This window comes from Phasianus colchicus, chromosome 8 (assembly GCF_987193195.1).
Source record: "Phasianus colchicus chromosome 8, bPhaCol1.hap1.1, whole genome shotgun sequence".
NCBI lineage: Eukaryota > Metazoa > Chordata > Aves > Galliformes > Phasianidae > Phasianus > Phasianus colchicus.
The window spans coordinates 16,266,058-16,281,838 of NC_143443.1; the positions used below are offsets into that span (position 1 = coordinate 16,266,058).

Sequence of the window (15,781 nt, forward strand, 5' to 3'; positions counted from 1 at the left end):
CTCCTTATGCCCATACAACATCCTAGTTGCAACATTCTTTATGTTGTGGAAACCAGACCTCTAGAAAGAACACTTGATTTCAGTCTTCAGAACCTCAGAACAAGGCAAAGGCGGAAGGCTACAGGTAGTATTCAATAACCAAAAAGATCTTTGATGGAGGAGGGAAATGAAATTCAGGTGAAAGCAAATTTCACGATTTCTGAACTCCAGGACAGAAACATCTGCACTTTCCCACACCACTGAACTCACAGTCCAAAGATCCCAGCAGAAGATCCCAGTCACTTAAGTTCTGCCTTACGGTTCACATAAGATTTTGTTGCAAACATATACAAAGTATCTACAGAAAATATCTGCTTTGAACATATATCAGAACCTCTCTAAACACAAGTCCAGCTCAGAATGGAAAACTGTTTTTTACACTCAATTCTATTGCTTCACTCATGCAGCAACTGCAAACACCTGCACAGAGCTGTGCTGATGCAACCAGAGCGTTTGGTATTCTGCTGATGCCTTATGTATCAGTCTCTTCAGAAGCTCTGAATCTCGAGAGCAAAATGTCGGTAAGCTCTTTTCTCAGCTCTCCCCCACTGTAACACGACTGAGATCCAAAAAACTCTAGCACTGGCATTCGGCAGGCAATGCAGCGTTCACGACTTGACAACCTCCTCTGGAAATGCAGACAAGAAATTCTTTATCCAATCACCCTTCAATTCCCCTCCCTAAAAGAGGAATTCATTTCAAAAAAAGAGCAGCCTGGGCAAGCAACCGACAGCTGTTAGAAAACCTAAAATGAGCAGCAGATTTTTGTAAAGAAAGACAGACAGTGCTACAAAACACTGTATTCATGCCAGGGCTGGCCAAGGTTTCACAACAAAATGGGCAGCTTGCATTCAGAGTAACTCTACAGCTGACGAAGCAGATCAGCTGCAGGCTCGGCGTTTTCCTGGCACCGCTGCTCCCCGCGCTCCGTGCAGATGGCATTCCGTGTAACCCACACCGTGCACGCAGAGCACAGAGATCAAACAGCTCCTGCTTCCTGCAGGGAAAGCTCCGCGCTACTGCTCGTTTCCACTCATGCCCCGTGCAAAGTATATTAACATCTCAGACTTCAGAATTATCCGCAGCAGTCAAGGACAAGCAAACAAGTGACAAAGATCAACATGGATCAGATACTATTCAGAATGCAGACAATGGAAGATAAACACAAATCAAAAACCCAGACTGCATCACAGCTGAGCACCTATTTCTACCAAGTACATTGCCATGCTTTCAAATGCTGAAAGAATGTCATACAAAACACCATGCAACCTACACTATTTAATGTGCTGTTCTCAACCATTAGTATCCACCCTGAAGTTGTGCATGCCCAATTAATCCCTAACCTGCTTTATCCTACACCCACATGCCCGGGCGGTATCACTTGGCCTCCAAACACACAGCAAACACTGTGCTGCATTGCAGAGCATTATCAGAATGAGATCCAGCCCATTTTAGTGAGGCTTATAGAAAATTTATTGTCTGAAAAGAATAGATCAAGGATGAGGCTTTCTCACCCCTAGGGTGAAAAAAATAAAAATAAAATTAAACATCAGTCAGCAACTCAAAGAAGACACTGCCTTTTGGTATCACCAATGGAAAACCACTAGAGGTTTAAAAATCCATTTCCTGAGACAGGAGTCGAAGTTGCACACCTAAGAGTTTCTAAGAAAATTCCCACCTGATGCCTATTTTCACCTCCTTGGGTTTTGTAAAAACCTCCCACAACATAAGCTCAGGTGTGTGCCTGTACAGGAGGCTACCATCCCACCCAGTGGCACTCCCCACTGCAGCTCAGGGATGCCAGCTCAGCCCCAGCTGCCACTGTGGGATCCAAAGGCAGCAGTCCCCAGCCTTCCTCCAGCTCTCCTTCCCTCTCACTGGAAATAAGGCACCTGCCCGATTACTGCTTGGTTCACCATACAGCAAACAAAAGGGAGGAGAGGCCACCTCGCACACAACTCAGCATCAGGGATAAATGGAACAAGCCAGCAGCTGCAGAACATTTACAGAGGAGGAACCCATTACAAGTGCACAATCACTAACAGTGCACAAAAACAATAACAGAAGGAACACCAGAAAACTGCGAGGCACCAATTGTGTAAATTTACTTAGTCAGATGGATACTATCCCCAACATTACAATACTGAAGCAAAGTCAATCATTTTCTGAGAACATCCCCAGAAGTCCTGAGCATTTCCTGCTCTTAACCTGTAAGGGAAAACTAACTCCCGTCCTTGAGAAGCATAAGCAGCTTAGTTGAGCCTGCACACTGCTGCTTTAAATGCACTCCAATGCATAGGCAATGAAAACTACCAAAGACATTCAGGCTCAAACAATTAACTTATCTACATCAGATCACCTTCTCTCCAAGCCATGCATGAAAGTTATATGGAAGTGTAAGTTGCAAATATTTTCACACCTGGCCCATCCAGCTAGCTCTGGTAAACAAATTCACAGCTGCAGCTCCCTTTTTGTCCCACCTCAGCATTTACTGACCTAAACATGATGTAGCAAAAGTAATTACACGTAACATGCAGCAGAAACCATAAACAGCACAAGAGAATTAAGTGATGCCCTATAGACTACACAAGGGCATTAGATTCATGTAAGTAGCAGTAATTTCATTTTTAAAGCTATTAATTACACCATAACTCACTGGCAAGACTACAATGAAGTATAAATGTGAAATATCTAACAGTATTTTTTACATCAGCAATCGGTGCTTCTTACACACACAGAACTTAGGCATTCAAGCCACCTATGAGCTATGTGATTAGCCTCCAACATGAATTATCAAGGCTTCATATTTGTACACTTTCCAAAAGACAAGATAGATGTAAATTTACCAACTAAGAATTCCAGCACAGAAATATTAGGGGAAAAAAAAAGATCAAAACGTAAGTTTTAAGAATAACAAGAATCAAATACACGAAGTCAGGCAAACATGAACACATATTGAGATCTGTGAAAATTGAAGTCCTACAAATACAAGAAACAAGGCATGGATAGATTCCAGAAGGTCATACAATACTCAATATTGACAGCTTTAGCAAATTTTGCTGTGTTTCAAGGAAGAATCTGTCACATACATTGACAAGATGCCAATAATAATGGCTTGACTACAAGTAGGCATTGTTTCAGTGAATATATCTAAAAAGAGTCCAGGTGGCAACTTGGCTAACTTTGCTTCAAGGCTACGTCACTTCTTCCATTCTTTAACTCTGGCTGGGGAGACACACTCAAAGCAGCATCTTTACCAATCTTTAGCCTAATGAACAAAAAAAATGTAATTTAAAAAAAAGTAAAATAAAGAATATAAAATGAGATTTTAAATCTGTTTACTTTTCAGACCTCCACTGATGCGTTAATCCTGTTTACCAGTATTTCCAGATGGCAAATAAAGGCCATCATCTACTTGTTTTTTCACCTCTCCAAACAGAAGAGGAAGCCAGAGTTAGCCCAAGCACTCACCAGCCCCACTGGTTCAACAAGTCACCTCTGAGTGTCTTAACTCACGAGGAAGAAGTACAACTGGATGCCTCCCTCTAAAGTTTCCCACTGCTTGCAGAAAACCCCAGGGCAATAATTCTTTTATCATGCTTTGCATCTATATTTTTGTAAAAAATATGGACTTCTTTTTTTTGTCTCTGACCTCCCTCTTTCACCTTCTCTAAGGCTGTTCTCTCCTGTATTGGAGCACCCAGCTTTATTCCCAAGAGCAGACGTGATTTCTTCTGCAGACAGACTTTTTTCATCTTCTCCTTTTCTTATCCATCTATTCTTTCCCTTTCATCTACATGCTGATCCTCATCTCATATGAAAAAGGAGCTCAAAAGCTACACTATTTGTCCCACAGCCACAAACTAAACCTAATGGTCAAAAGGAAGACAAAAAAAAACAATCAAAAAATATCACTCGTGTTCCCTACTTGCAGCAGCCAACCAAGGATGTTAAGAATTTGTTTAAATACACTACTCCTGCAACCCTTCTGGGTCTCCTTCTCTGAAAAGGGAATGTCTTAATTTCCCCATTTTTTTCAGTACTGCCTATTTATCAATAGATTCTTATTTAAATACAGAAAAATCAGCACATAGATTTGCCAATTGAATATACATCTTAACAGAATAAATGAGGTCAAACATAGTGAAGAATCAACATTTTCTCCTTTCTTTTGTTTTTGTTGGAGTAAACTAGAAACACTAATAATGACTCATAATAGTAATGTTTGATTAAAACCAGACAGTTTTCACAGCGTCATTTATCTCAAAATATGTAGCTCCACAAAACTGTAATGGGTATATCACAGCCTGACAAAGTTCCTTTGTTTCTTTCTTTTAAGAAGATATTATGTTTCCAGCTGTATGGAAACAAATACATATGAATGAAATGTATTCAAAATAGCACTCTCTCTATAAGCTGCATTTTCAGCAGCTAAAGTCAAAGAAATCAGTATCAACATTTTCTGATGCTGGACAAGCAGTAGATGGCACAAGCCTTGCCAGAATGTTACTGTCTTCCATAGATGAAGAAATAGGGAAAAAAGGATGCATCAAAAAACCACGCAGATTCTAAGCAACATGAGAATCTACTTTTTGGGAACCCTGTGTATGCTCATGGCCCATGAGTACACAGCATCAGAGGAGGAAACTTAAAAAGGCTTGGACAGGTACACTCTTTGCTGGGTAAAAAGCCAGCTGGAGGGGTGGGCCAGAGAGTGGCAGTGAATGGAGTAATATCCAGCTGGCAACCCATCGTAAGTGTTGTCTTCCAGGGGTTGTTACTGGGGCCTGATCTGTTCACTATCTTTACTGATGACCTGGACAAAGGGATTGAGCATACCCTCAGTAAGGGAGGAAGTGTTAACCTGCCTAAGGATGGAAGGCTCGACAGAGGGACCTGGACTGGCTGGTTTGGTGGGCTGAGGCCAATGGGATGAAATTCAACAAGACCATGTGCTGGGTCCTGCACTTTGGCCACAAAAGCCCCAGGCAACGCTACAGGCTTGGGCACAGTGGCTGGAAGACTGCATGGAAGAAATGGACCTGGGTATGTTGGTGAACACTTGGCTAAATATGAGCCAGCAGTATGCCCGAGTGGCTAAGAAGGCCAACAGCATCCTGACTCATACCAGAAATAGTGTTGGCAGCAGGAGCAGGGAAGTGGTCATCCCTCTGTACTCAGCTCTGGTGAGGCTGCACCTCAAGTACTGTGTTCAGTTTTGGGCCTCTTACAAGAAAGACACTGAGGCCATGGAACGTGTTCAGAGAAGGGCAACGAAGTCGTGAAGGTTTTGGAGCACAAGCCTTATGGGGAGCAGCTGAGGGAGCTGGGATTGTTCAGTTTGCAGAAGAGGAGGCTCAGAGCAGACCTTATCACTCGCTACAACTCCCTGAAAGGGGGTTATGGTGAGGTGGGGGTCAGCCTCTCTTCCCACATCGCTGGTGATAGAACTGAAAGGAATGGCTTTAAGTTGTTCCAGAGAAGATTCAGGTTGGACACTGGGACATTCCCAGAATGTCTTCTCTGAAAAGGCATGGAATGAGCTGCCCAGGGAGGTGGTTGAGTCACTGTTCCTGAGGGTGTTCAAGAAATGTTTAGATGTTGTACTGAGGAACATGGTTTAGTGAGGAAATATCGGTGGTAGGTGCATGGTTGGGCTGGATGATATTGGAGGTCTTTTCTGACCTTAGTGATTCTATGAATAACGTGTGTGGCATTTTAAAATTAGAACCAGTATCTTAAATATCTTCTACATTGTTTGTTGTTGCTCTATAATCTTTAAAAAAGTTTTAGCATCTACATATTACTGAGTTTAAACATACATGCCTTCAACTTTACTTCTACATAGTTTGGAAAGGAGTCAAAAATGAGAAAGAGTGAGGAAAGAGCTTATGACAGATAACGTATATAAGAATAAAGTTGAAAAATCAACTTCCATCCATCATACTATTTGAAAGTACACTTACAACTGCTTTTCAGACTTACAATTTGGATGGGGCCCTGGGCAACCTGATCTAGTGCCTGATTTAGTGGTTGGCAATCCTGCCCACAGCAGGGGGTTGGAACTACATGATCTTCAAGGTCCCTTTCAACCCAAGACAATCTATGATTTTAGGTGACAGAAAAAAAAGCTGTTATCTATAAAATCACAATGAAATCTTAAAGATTTGCACTTTAAAGAGCTAAATAATACATTGGTTTTGACTCTTTCACTATTTACTTAGAGATACAAAGCCCCAAACCATATCAAAATTAATTACAGATATTTTAAACAGACAAATATTTACTCCGGAAGTTCATTAAAGTACATAAAACATCTTTTGAAGCTGTGCATTCCTTTCTTCCCCTGGAACAAAGTACTGTATAATAACTAGGACACCAGACAATTAAGAGGAGATGGTTTCTGCTCCCAGTTTTGTAACTGGCATACCAGACATTGATCAAATCACTGATGTCCATTTCTGTTCCTTCAAAGGTATACTGCAGGGGGTAGGGGGAGTGTTTGCTCAAAAGATTGTCCTGTGGTCCTTGATCTTTACTTTTTTATTGACTTCTTTATTATTTTTGGTTTCATATTTCTTGACATTTAACTCACTGTATTATCTTTTTCTTAACGTGCTAACATGAATTGTATCACTTCGTTATCATGGACTATCAAGAACTTGATACAGACAAGCAAAACACTCTCTTGTTCACTGAATTGAGATGCACACACCTTTCCCTTCAATTGTGCACAATAAAAACATGTAGGGACACCTTTGTCCTATGCAGTAGCCAGGAGGGTCACTTCACTACTTAATAATCCTGGGCATCACAACCAAGCAAAGATTCATAACCTACACTACAAAAGCAGCAGCTTTCTCAGTTGCTCAAAACCAATATCCACTTGAGTGCTTAAAATAGTTATAGTCCTCTACCAACTTTTGTAAATAGATGTAATTGCTGAATTTACATTTGCTTAAAAATGAACTTTTCCATAGTTATTACACAAACTCCGCAAGAAATACATTGATTTGAGAATGTACACCAGAAAGGGAACAAAAGGCCTGTTCACGAGATGCATCTGAATTTTTATTTACACAACTTGTATGCAGAAGAACTTTTATTCAGGATATATTATATTAGGAAACAGATTTTCATAGGTCTGATCAGTTCAGTTCTCACTTCTTTTCCCACTGAAGCTGTGAGAAATACAAAATGTTAAAAGATTTAACTTTTTCCTTTTATAGCTTTATTGCTATTCCTGAAAATGAACCGGAATTCCAAACTTGTAAACTTGCATATTAAATCACATTTAACTGACCATAGAATTACAGAATCATAGAATCACGAGGTTGGAAACAAGCTGTAAGATCATCTAGTCCAACCATCTTCTCATTACCACTGCTACCACAAACTAAACCAGATCTCGCAGCTCCTCATCCAGATGCCTCTTGAACACTGCCAGGGACGGCAACTCCACCACCTCCCTGTGCAGCCATTCCAGTGCCTGACCACAAGCTGAGAGAAAAAGTTCTTCCTCCTGTCCAACCTAAACCTCCTCTGGTACAACTTGCAGCCATTTCCCCGGGTCCTGTTCATTGTCTGGGAGAAGAACTGATGGCTCTTGAAACACACAGATCATGCTGCTATATAGTAGAAGCAATACCACTACAGAGCATGAAGCTGACCCAGTGCAATATACAAAGCTCCTGGACCACCTTTGCACACTGAACAATCCCATCTGCCTTCTGCAAACTTCCATCACCTTCTGAACTCGGCAACTGGCAAAGAATCACTAATGATCAAGTGAAGAGTCACAGAGATTCACCCACATTGTAGGATGTTAATCCCTCAAAAGGAGACCCAGAACAAAGCAGATTCTGAAACTGAATAATCTGCCTAGAGATGAGAATAGATTAAGCTCTAACTTACATTTTTTTCTTCTGTACTTTTACTTATTTCTATCATAAATAAATAAATACATGTGTTCTCTTTTGCAGCAATGGGTTTCATCCCCCAATACCCCCCCGCTGGTGACCCCAGGCACACAGTGGGGGCACAGCACTCTGCAGTGCCTGTACCCGTGTCTCCTGCTCACTCTTCCCACTTATAGTAACAAATCACATAGAGATTAAAATACCCGCTTTAAGTACTCAAAGAAGAAAACCATTTTTACTGTAAGCATTCAGAGAAGTGACATACGCAACACACTTACACGTATTAAAACAAAGGGCTGCTTTAGCACGTGTTATCCTGTGTAAAATACTCAATAAAAAGACATTTGCATTTAATTGTTAAGTAATACTTCTCTAGATAACTATAAACTTCAAAGATGAAGTGCAGCTCGAGGTGCTTTGTCTTCACTCTGTTTTCATCTCAGGAAAGAGCTAGTTATCTACAGGTAAAATACATATAGATGGGCTTTATTTTTATCCTTGAGCAATGAAGAATGGGTCAAAGAAAAATAAGGGAAGAGGTTATAAAGAAATGGATAGGAAACAAAGGGAGAGCATAGTCCAGCAGCCAGGCTTAAACCTGCCTCCCTACCAGAGGCAAGCATGCCCCAGAGAACAGCCCCACTGACTTCAATCCACCCAAAACACAGACAGTATCTGTGATCGCAGTCATTCAGAAACACAGGGATCTCCTCAAGGGGGAAGGAAGAAGAAAAACACAAAGAAAAAGCCACGAGAGCCAGGAAGGCCTCCCAGTACAAAGAAGAGACACTACAACATGGAAAGAATGTGCAAAACTTCTTCTGAGGGGAAGAGAAGCCTATATAAAGGAAGAGGTTAGAAGACAGCAGCAGAGTCAAAAATGGAGCGGCCATTTCCAATCATGGCAGTAAAAATGCATTTTTCCTGACAGCTTCCTGAAGGGCTTTCTCCAGTGCCATTCCTGAAGAGAGGGGTGCACACATTCAGTTACCTCAAAAAGGCTCAGGAGCACACAAAAGAAATGAGGAACACTTGAGAAGCATTCATCCCAAAAGGCAGAGCTATCACTGCACCGTGACACAACTTTTGAGTTTGGCAGTAACTTCTGGACAGCTTCTGAAATGTGCACTGCAGCTCTGGAGCCCCGCATTTAATGATGCCCATCAGTCCTGACAGAGCAGCTCCAACTTCTCTGCAGTGCCTTCAGCTCTAATGAATTGAGTTTGCCCCTGCAGCTGGCAGAACCTCTGCACAACCCTCAGCTTGTGCTTCAGCTGCTGCTGTGCAGTGAGACAACACTGCCAATCACTATGGATAATGGGATGCCGTACAAGAATAGGGGAAATCCACTTACTAGGGTGAGAAAATACAGAGAAACCTTTTTCCTACCAGCAGCTAAGCCTCCACTGTCACGTTATCTTTCCTCAGTGGACAGCTGAGCTCTGCTCATTTCGTAAAGCATTTGCAATATCCCACCACTAACATTCAGATTTCTAATTCCTATGAAGAACTCAATAGGCAGCTGGTACAATACTTCAGTACAATAGTCATTGTTTGGGGCTTTTTAACATTATCAGTGAACTTGTATATACTGTAAGAGGTATTTAGGCTAAAAGAGATTACACTGTATCACACTAAGAAAAACCAAACAAGATGCATTACATCTGTATCTCCCAGAAATACAGACTTAACCTCCCCCTTTCCATACCAGAGGCACAAATGCTGCAGAAAAAAAAGAAAAAAAAAAAAATCAACTGCAGCTGTCCAATGCAGAGTAATAGCAAGAAAAGAGCAAACTGCAGCATTCATTTCCAGCTTCCTCAGGCTCCGAGTGGGCACTCTGTATGACACCAACACTCTCTTCCAAGAGCAGCCTGAAGAGCACACCATATAAATTCAAAAGAGATTACCTGTTTCTCTTGATGTCTCCTACTGCAATAACTCTTTGAGCAAGGGTTAACTTTAATTTATTGAGTTCTAACTGGCAATCTTGAGGAAGAAGTGTTGCTCTCTAAGCCATTTATTGTTTGTCCCTATAAATTAATGAAAATCAGCCACTGTCACTTTACCTCAAAGACACAATTCAAACTCCTACCAGATTGTCTCTCTAAACCGATCACATCTCCACCTCAGGCTCTGTCTATTCTCTGCCAATCATTCCCTCACTACAGCTTGTATTTTTGAGGCACCGTGCCCATTACTTAATATGGTGGGCATTCCTAACAGTTTGGAAGTATACAAGCTTCCTTAGGCTGTATAATGAGAATATTTTTAGGAGATGACTGCCTGAATAATTCTTACTTTAGCTCAAGACTTTTTTTGCAGAACAGTACATAACACTTGAAGGAAGGAAACAAAAGATCAGACTTTACCACCTGGTGCCTATTGAGCGTAGTTTCAATGCAACTCACCATCACACTTTCTGTAGAAGTGAATGAATAAATACAAGCTGAACAGAAAATATCATGAACACACTATTTACCAATCCTACAGTATTTGCAGCAACTTTTTAAGTGTTTGGTAAACACCGATTCTTCAGAAACTGTAAAAGACTAAGGGCGGGAAAACACTTAGAGGCTCTGAGGAAGAAACAAAATCAGTAGTGAGTTTGGAGATCTAAAGATAACTGATAACAAAAGCCTTGGAAGTACACAATAATAGAATGGCTTAGATTGGAAGGGACCTTAAAGATCACCCAGTTCCAACCTCTGGCCATGGGCAGGGCTGCCCCAGCAGATCAGCTGCCCAGAGCCCCATGCAGCCTGGCCTGGAGCATCTCCAGTGATGGGACACCTACAGCTCACTGGGCAGCTGTGCCAGTGCCTCACCTCTGAGTAAAGAATTTCTTCCTAACATCTAACCTAAATCTCCCCTCTTTTAGTTTAAAGCCATTCCCCCTTGTCCTATCACTATCAGACCGTGTAAAAAGTCCATCTTCCCTCCCCGTTTATAATCTCCCATCAAGTTCTGGAAGGCCACAGAGGTCTCCCCAGAGCCTTCTCTTCTCCAAGCTAAACAAGCCCAGCTCCCCCAGCCACCAGGCTTATGTCAATTGCCGATGAAAAATTGCAAGTACTCTAAAAAGTGAGAAGGAAAAATCAGAGAACCATACTGACTCTCATAATGGATTCCAGGAAGCAAAAGACTGTCTAGAAAATTGGAGAGAATGTAAAGTGGGTGCTTTCATTGGTAGAAATGTAATACATTGGTGGAATGTAACTTGACTAGAAAAAAGTGAGTTGGAGCCATAAACCAACTTGAGGAAGCAGATGGTTCTGAAAACACTGCAAAGACACTGCTCTTCAAAACATCTACTCACAATGACTTGAGCAACGTCTGCCCATTACTTACTTCAGCAAGTACAACTGCAAGTGTCTCATCAATGATGTATGCAGGCAAATATCAGTTACAAGCATTATCTCATTCAAAAAGAAAAAAAGATAGGTAAAAGCAAGTAATGAAGGCAGTCCATTATCTGAACAAGGCATTTCTAAAATAAAAGTTCAAAATGATTTGCTAAGTTCAAAAGGACTCTTGGTTTCCCCAGAATTGACATGCTTGCTGAAACTTCCTCTGGGATTTCAGTACAGGTGAATCAGTGGAAACTGAGAAGAGCCAAAATCCAAGGGCATCCATCCATAAAGGAGATGCAATGGGCTTCTACTTCACACTATCAGTTCTACATTTGAAGAGAATACTCTTGTACAGAAAGTAACATAAGAAGACTTGACAATAAACTCAGTGAAAATTGAATGGAAGAAAAACAACCATATTAATGGTAATATTAAAAACACTTGAGCACAAAACAAAAAGCTGCAAAATTTAAAAAGCCTGCAAGTGGTGGGGATGGTGGTTTGTTAGTTTGTTTAAGAAGAGGAATCCCCAGCCAGCAGCATTTCCCTCAGTCTCAAGAGGATTCTCTTTCAATTAATTAATGACGAATTGGACTCTCACAAGGACAAACTCAAAACAATTGAAAAAGTTAGAAAACCTCTCTATTACATAACTCGTCTGACTGATCCCAAATCAAAACACAGCCCGAGCTGCCTGACTGGAGGAAAAGGCTTACAAAATGTAGCTCCTCTTGGCTTCCCTTCACATTTTAAATCAAAGCACTCTGCATCTAACCTCATTTTTTGCTCACATAGGAAGCTACATCACAGGCTACTGCAAAATGGTAAACCGTGTCAATAAAAAAATACACAGGCTGAATTGAGAACTACCACACTTTAGAAGACTCAGTATGACTAACAAGCCCAGAATTTGGCAAGTTCTCAATGTTGCTTTTTCTGACTACAAAAACAATGTCACAAAGAGGTGTTAAAAATAGTTAAATCTGCACAAGTTTCCTGAAATCCAAGCAGATCCCAGACAATGAAAGGTTCCAAGTCAGCCCGGGCTCACTGGCAACACACTGCATACAGAAAAGTACCTGCAAGAGCACTGTGTCAATGGTATCATGCATGAATCTGTTGAGTGGATAAATAATTTTTTAGGCAACAAATCAGTGCTCATGCACTTCTCAAAATACCCCCACATTACAGCAAAACCTTTGTACAAAGGAATTAGGTCTCTCTACAGATAAAACCGAAAAATATGAATTAAGTACAAACAATGCCACCCTTGCCTACACAGGCTGAGAGGTCTGCAGAAGCTCGAACAGCAACATCATCATACTGTGTAAATTATTACAATTATCACCACGAGGATGTCAGCTGTTCTGTTTCCCATGTCAAGTGAGATACCAAAAATTTCAAAAATGTACAGTCTACTGAACCAATTTTTCATTTTAATGCGCAACAAGTGGATGCCAATAGAGGAGCAATTGCTGTTTGCTTTCCAATTTGGTCAAGAGAGCCAAAGGTACAGGGCTGGGCCCAGGAAAACACAAAATCACATACCAAAGCCCTGGAGATCACACAACTAAAAACCAATCACCTGTTCAAGTACCAGTCTGACTGGCAGATCTCACACAAACCAGTTTTATACACCTCTGCTGAACTTGAGTCTTTCCACAGCAGCATGTTTTCAAAACCTCAGCTCCTTGCAAGCACATTACTAAACACCAGACTTAAAGCAAAACATGAAGTTTACTGTGCCCAACCCTTAGTTCTGCATCTCAGGATTCAGAGCTGCAAAAAGCTAATTCCAACACTATCCATCCTCTTTGCACAAATAGGATGTTTCATAGGAAAGCCACACATCCTGCCAGCACGACCGGGATACCAAAAGCCATCCAAGTTGGATGTGCATTCAGCATTTCTCTATCTTCTTCTTTTAATTAATTTATTTTAAATGCCCATGCACTCCTTAGCTCTATACCTGATCAGTCAAGAGATGCAGACAGTTCCATATCTGGGACTAGGGACAGTTCACATATACTAAAAGTTTAAAAATTAAGCTACTCTGGAAAGCCTGTGGGTAAGGCAAAGTGTACCTTCTAGTCCCAACCTTGTGATAAGTGAATGTTTGTCCATAGCATAACACTGCCAGATTTTAGTACAACTCATTATTAATTGAACTCTCAGCATAAGGCCATCGCTCAGAAGAGAATGAAGCTTTGCAGCTCAGTCAGGGAGGTAGTAACAAGGCAGCTATGGTCACAAAGGCCAGCAGTAACAGGGAAAGCACTGACACCAGACTGAAAGAAAAGAAAGGAGAAGAAGAGTAGAGAGCACTCATGCAACTTCTGCTAACCATATGGCTGTCCCTTCTTACTGCAAATGCCACCTGGATTCTAGGGTCAAGATGCATCAGGGTAAAAGAGAAATTGTGTTTCAGTTTAAAAAAAATAATCAAGGGAAGAATTAGCAGCTACACAATGGTTTTAAAGATTTTTTTTGAAATTCGTAATGCCTTTTTCCTGTCTACTATTAAAAAGAAACAACTATCAGAAGAAAGGAAAGCAACTCTTCTGAAGCAGACACATGGTGGTTTGCTTGCCCCTCTGTCACATCACAAGGCCTTCTTGCTCTACTACTACAAAATAATGTTTTCATTTTAATAGAAATAAGAGAAAATTACAGAAAGGGGTAAGAAAAATAGATTGTTCTATACAAATATGTCAAGCTGTATAGCAGTTATAAGAACCTTTATGACACCTTCATCCAATTTAATCAATGCAACTGGGACCCAATGTGGGTATAACTATTCCTGAACAAGTTTGTGCTTCAGTTACCAAAGGCTACTTTCAGATTTCCAATAGCAAGTTCAGAAAACGTACTCAGAAAAGCAGCACCAAAGTATTACTGAGATCACACAGGTGAGAACTCATCCAAAACACTGCTCTGTGTTTTGGATGAGTAAACTCTCATCTCAGCCTGTGGCCAGAGCTGCCCTCACCAGCCATCCCACACCACCTTCTCACACCTTCAGCACCCCGTGCTCTCCTCGCTCCAGCGCCTCACATCCCTGCCACCACGTGTCCTCAGCACGCCCGAGGATGCCAGGCGATCTCACCTTTCATTTTGACAGTGGGAGAATTGGGTCCGGCCGATTGCTTCCGCCATCCTCTCCAGTTCTGGCAAAGGCTCTCCGCCTCTGAGATGAAGGAACAAAGGGAGTCCTCCTCAAAGTGATCGGAGTCCTCGAAGGAGAACCTCTCCCCGTCCTCCCACTCCGCAAACATGAGTTCCATCACATCCAACAGGCGACACGGGGAAAAAAGAAAAAAGAAGGAAGCGGAGCTGCTCGCTTAAACAGGTGGATGGACCGGAGGGTTCCCGGAGTACTTAAAATGTCAGCTCCGTTCAGATCCCCGTGGTACGGTACCAGGAAGAACAGAGCAAATGCTACCTTGAAGCGGGAGAAGCAGGAAACCGAGGCAAACTAGAGGGTTGCTTGTAAAAATCCCAGAGTTCTTAAAAAAAGTTTAAAAAATGTTTATGTCCACAAAGTGTGTCCGACCCCGAGGGGCGGCCGCTACACGAAGAGGCGCTTCCAGCCCGGGCAGGTGCGCGTCTGTCACAGCCCGGCGCTCCCGACGCCGGCAGCCCCTCGTTCGGACCCGCGGCGGCCGCGCACCGGCCGGGGCTCCCTGCGCTGGTGCTTGTCTCACTCTCAGGGCAAAGCCCCGCCGGGACCGGGCCTCCCCCCGCCCGCGGCACCGCAGGAACGCCCCCGGGGGCGGTGAGCCCGAGCGCCGACGGAAGGAGGGGGCTCGGCGGAGCCGGGGCGTCCGCGGCGGGGGCAGCGCGACCTCCCGGCGGCTCGTCACCGGCGCGGGCGGGCGGCGGGCGGCGGCTCCGGCCTCATGGGGGCGCGGGCGGGGAGAGCCCGGCGCCGGGGGCCGGCGGCGGGCGGGCGGACGAACGGGCGGGCAGGGGCGGCGCGGCGCCGCTCCCGTCACGGCCGGAGCCCGCGACTCTCGGGGCCCGCGGCCGGCAGCGCCCCGCGCGCGGACGCCCCCCCGTGCCCGGCCCGGCGGCGGTTCGCTGTCCTGGCGCGGCGACGGCGGCGAGTCCCTGCCCGGCGCGGGCACCAAGATGGCTCCGCGCTTCCCAGCTTCACCTGCGACACCCCCCCGCCAGCTGAGCCCCGCTTCCGCCGCCGCGCTTCCGGCTTCCGCCGCCGGGCGGGCGCGTAGGGCATGCCGGGCCGGAGCGGCCGGGCGCGGGCCGATCGCCGTGGCCGTGCGGGCAGTCAGGACCGGGCTGGAGGGAAGAACCCGTGCGGCGCCTGAACGGGCGGCGGTAGCACGCAGCAGCCGCGCCTCTGCGAGAGCGGAGCGCTTCGGTCTTTCTTATCTTCTTTCAGAATATCTCGCGGAGCGGACGGCGTCACGAGGAAACGGCCCGCGGCCTCGGCCGTCCCGCACAGCGGCA

General features: G+C 43.7%; 1 protein-coding gene across 2 annotated transcripts in view; it reads right to left on the minus strand.

The window, feature by feature from the left end:
- ZSWIM8 (zinc finger SWIM-type containing 8) overlaps positions 1 to 15,147 on the minus strand; it is a 64,655-nt gene extending 49,508 nt beyond the window's left edge. For both annotated transcript variants that reach the window (XM_031603020.2, XM_031603019.2), the window contains exon 1: positions 14,418 to 15,147. In XM_031603020.2, the coding sequence (XP_031458880.2) occupies positions 14,418 to 14,595 (178 nt within the window). In that variant the 5' untranslated portion in view covers positions 14,596 to 15,147. The remainder of the gene's footprint in view (positions 1 to 14,417) is intronic.
- Positions 15,148 to 15,781: the final 634 nt, after the last annotated feature.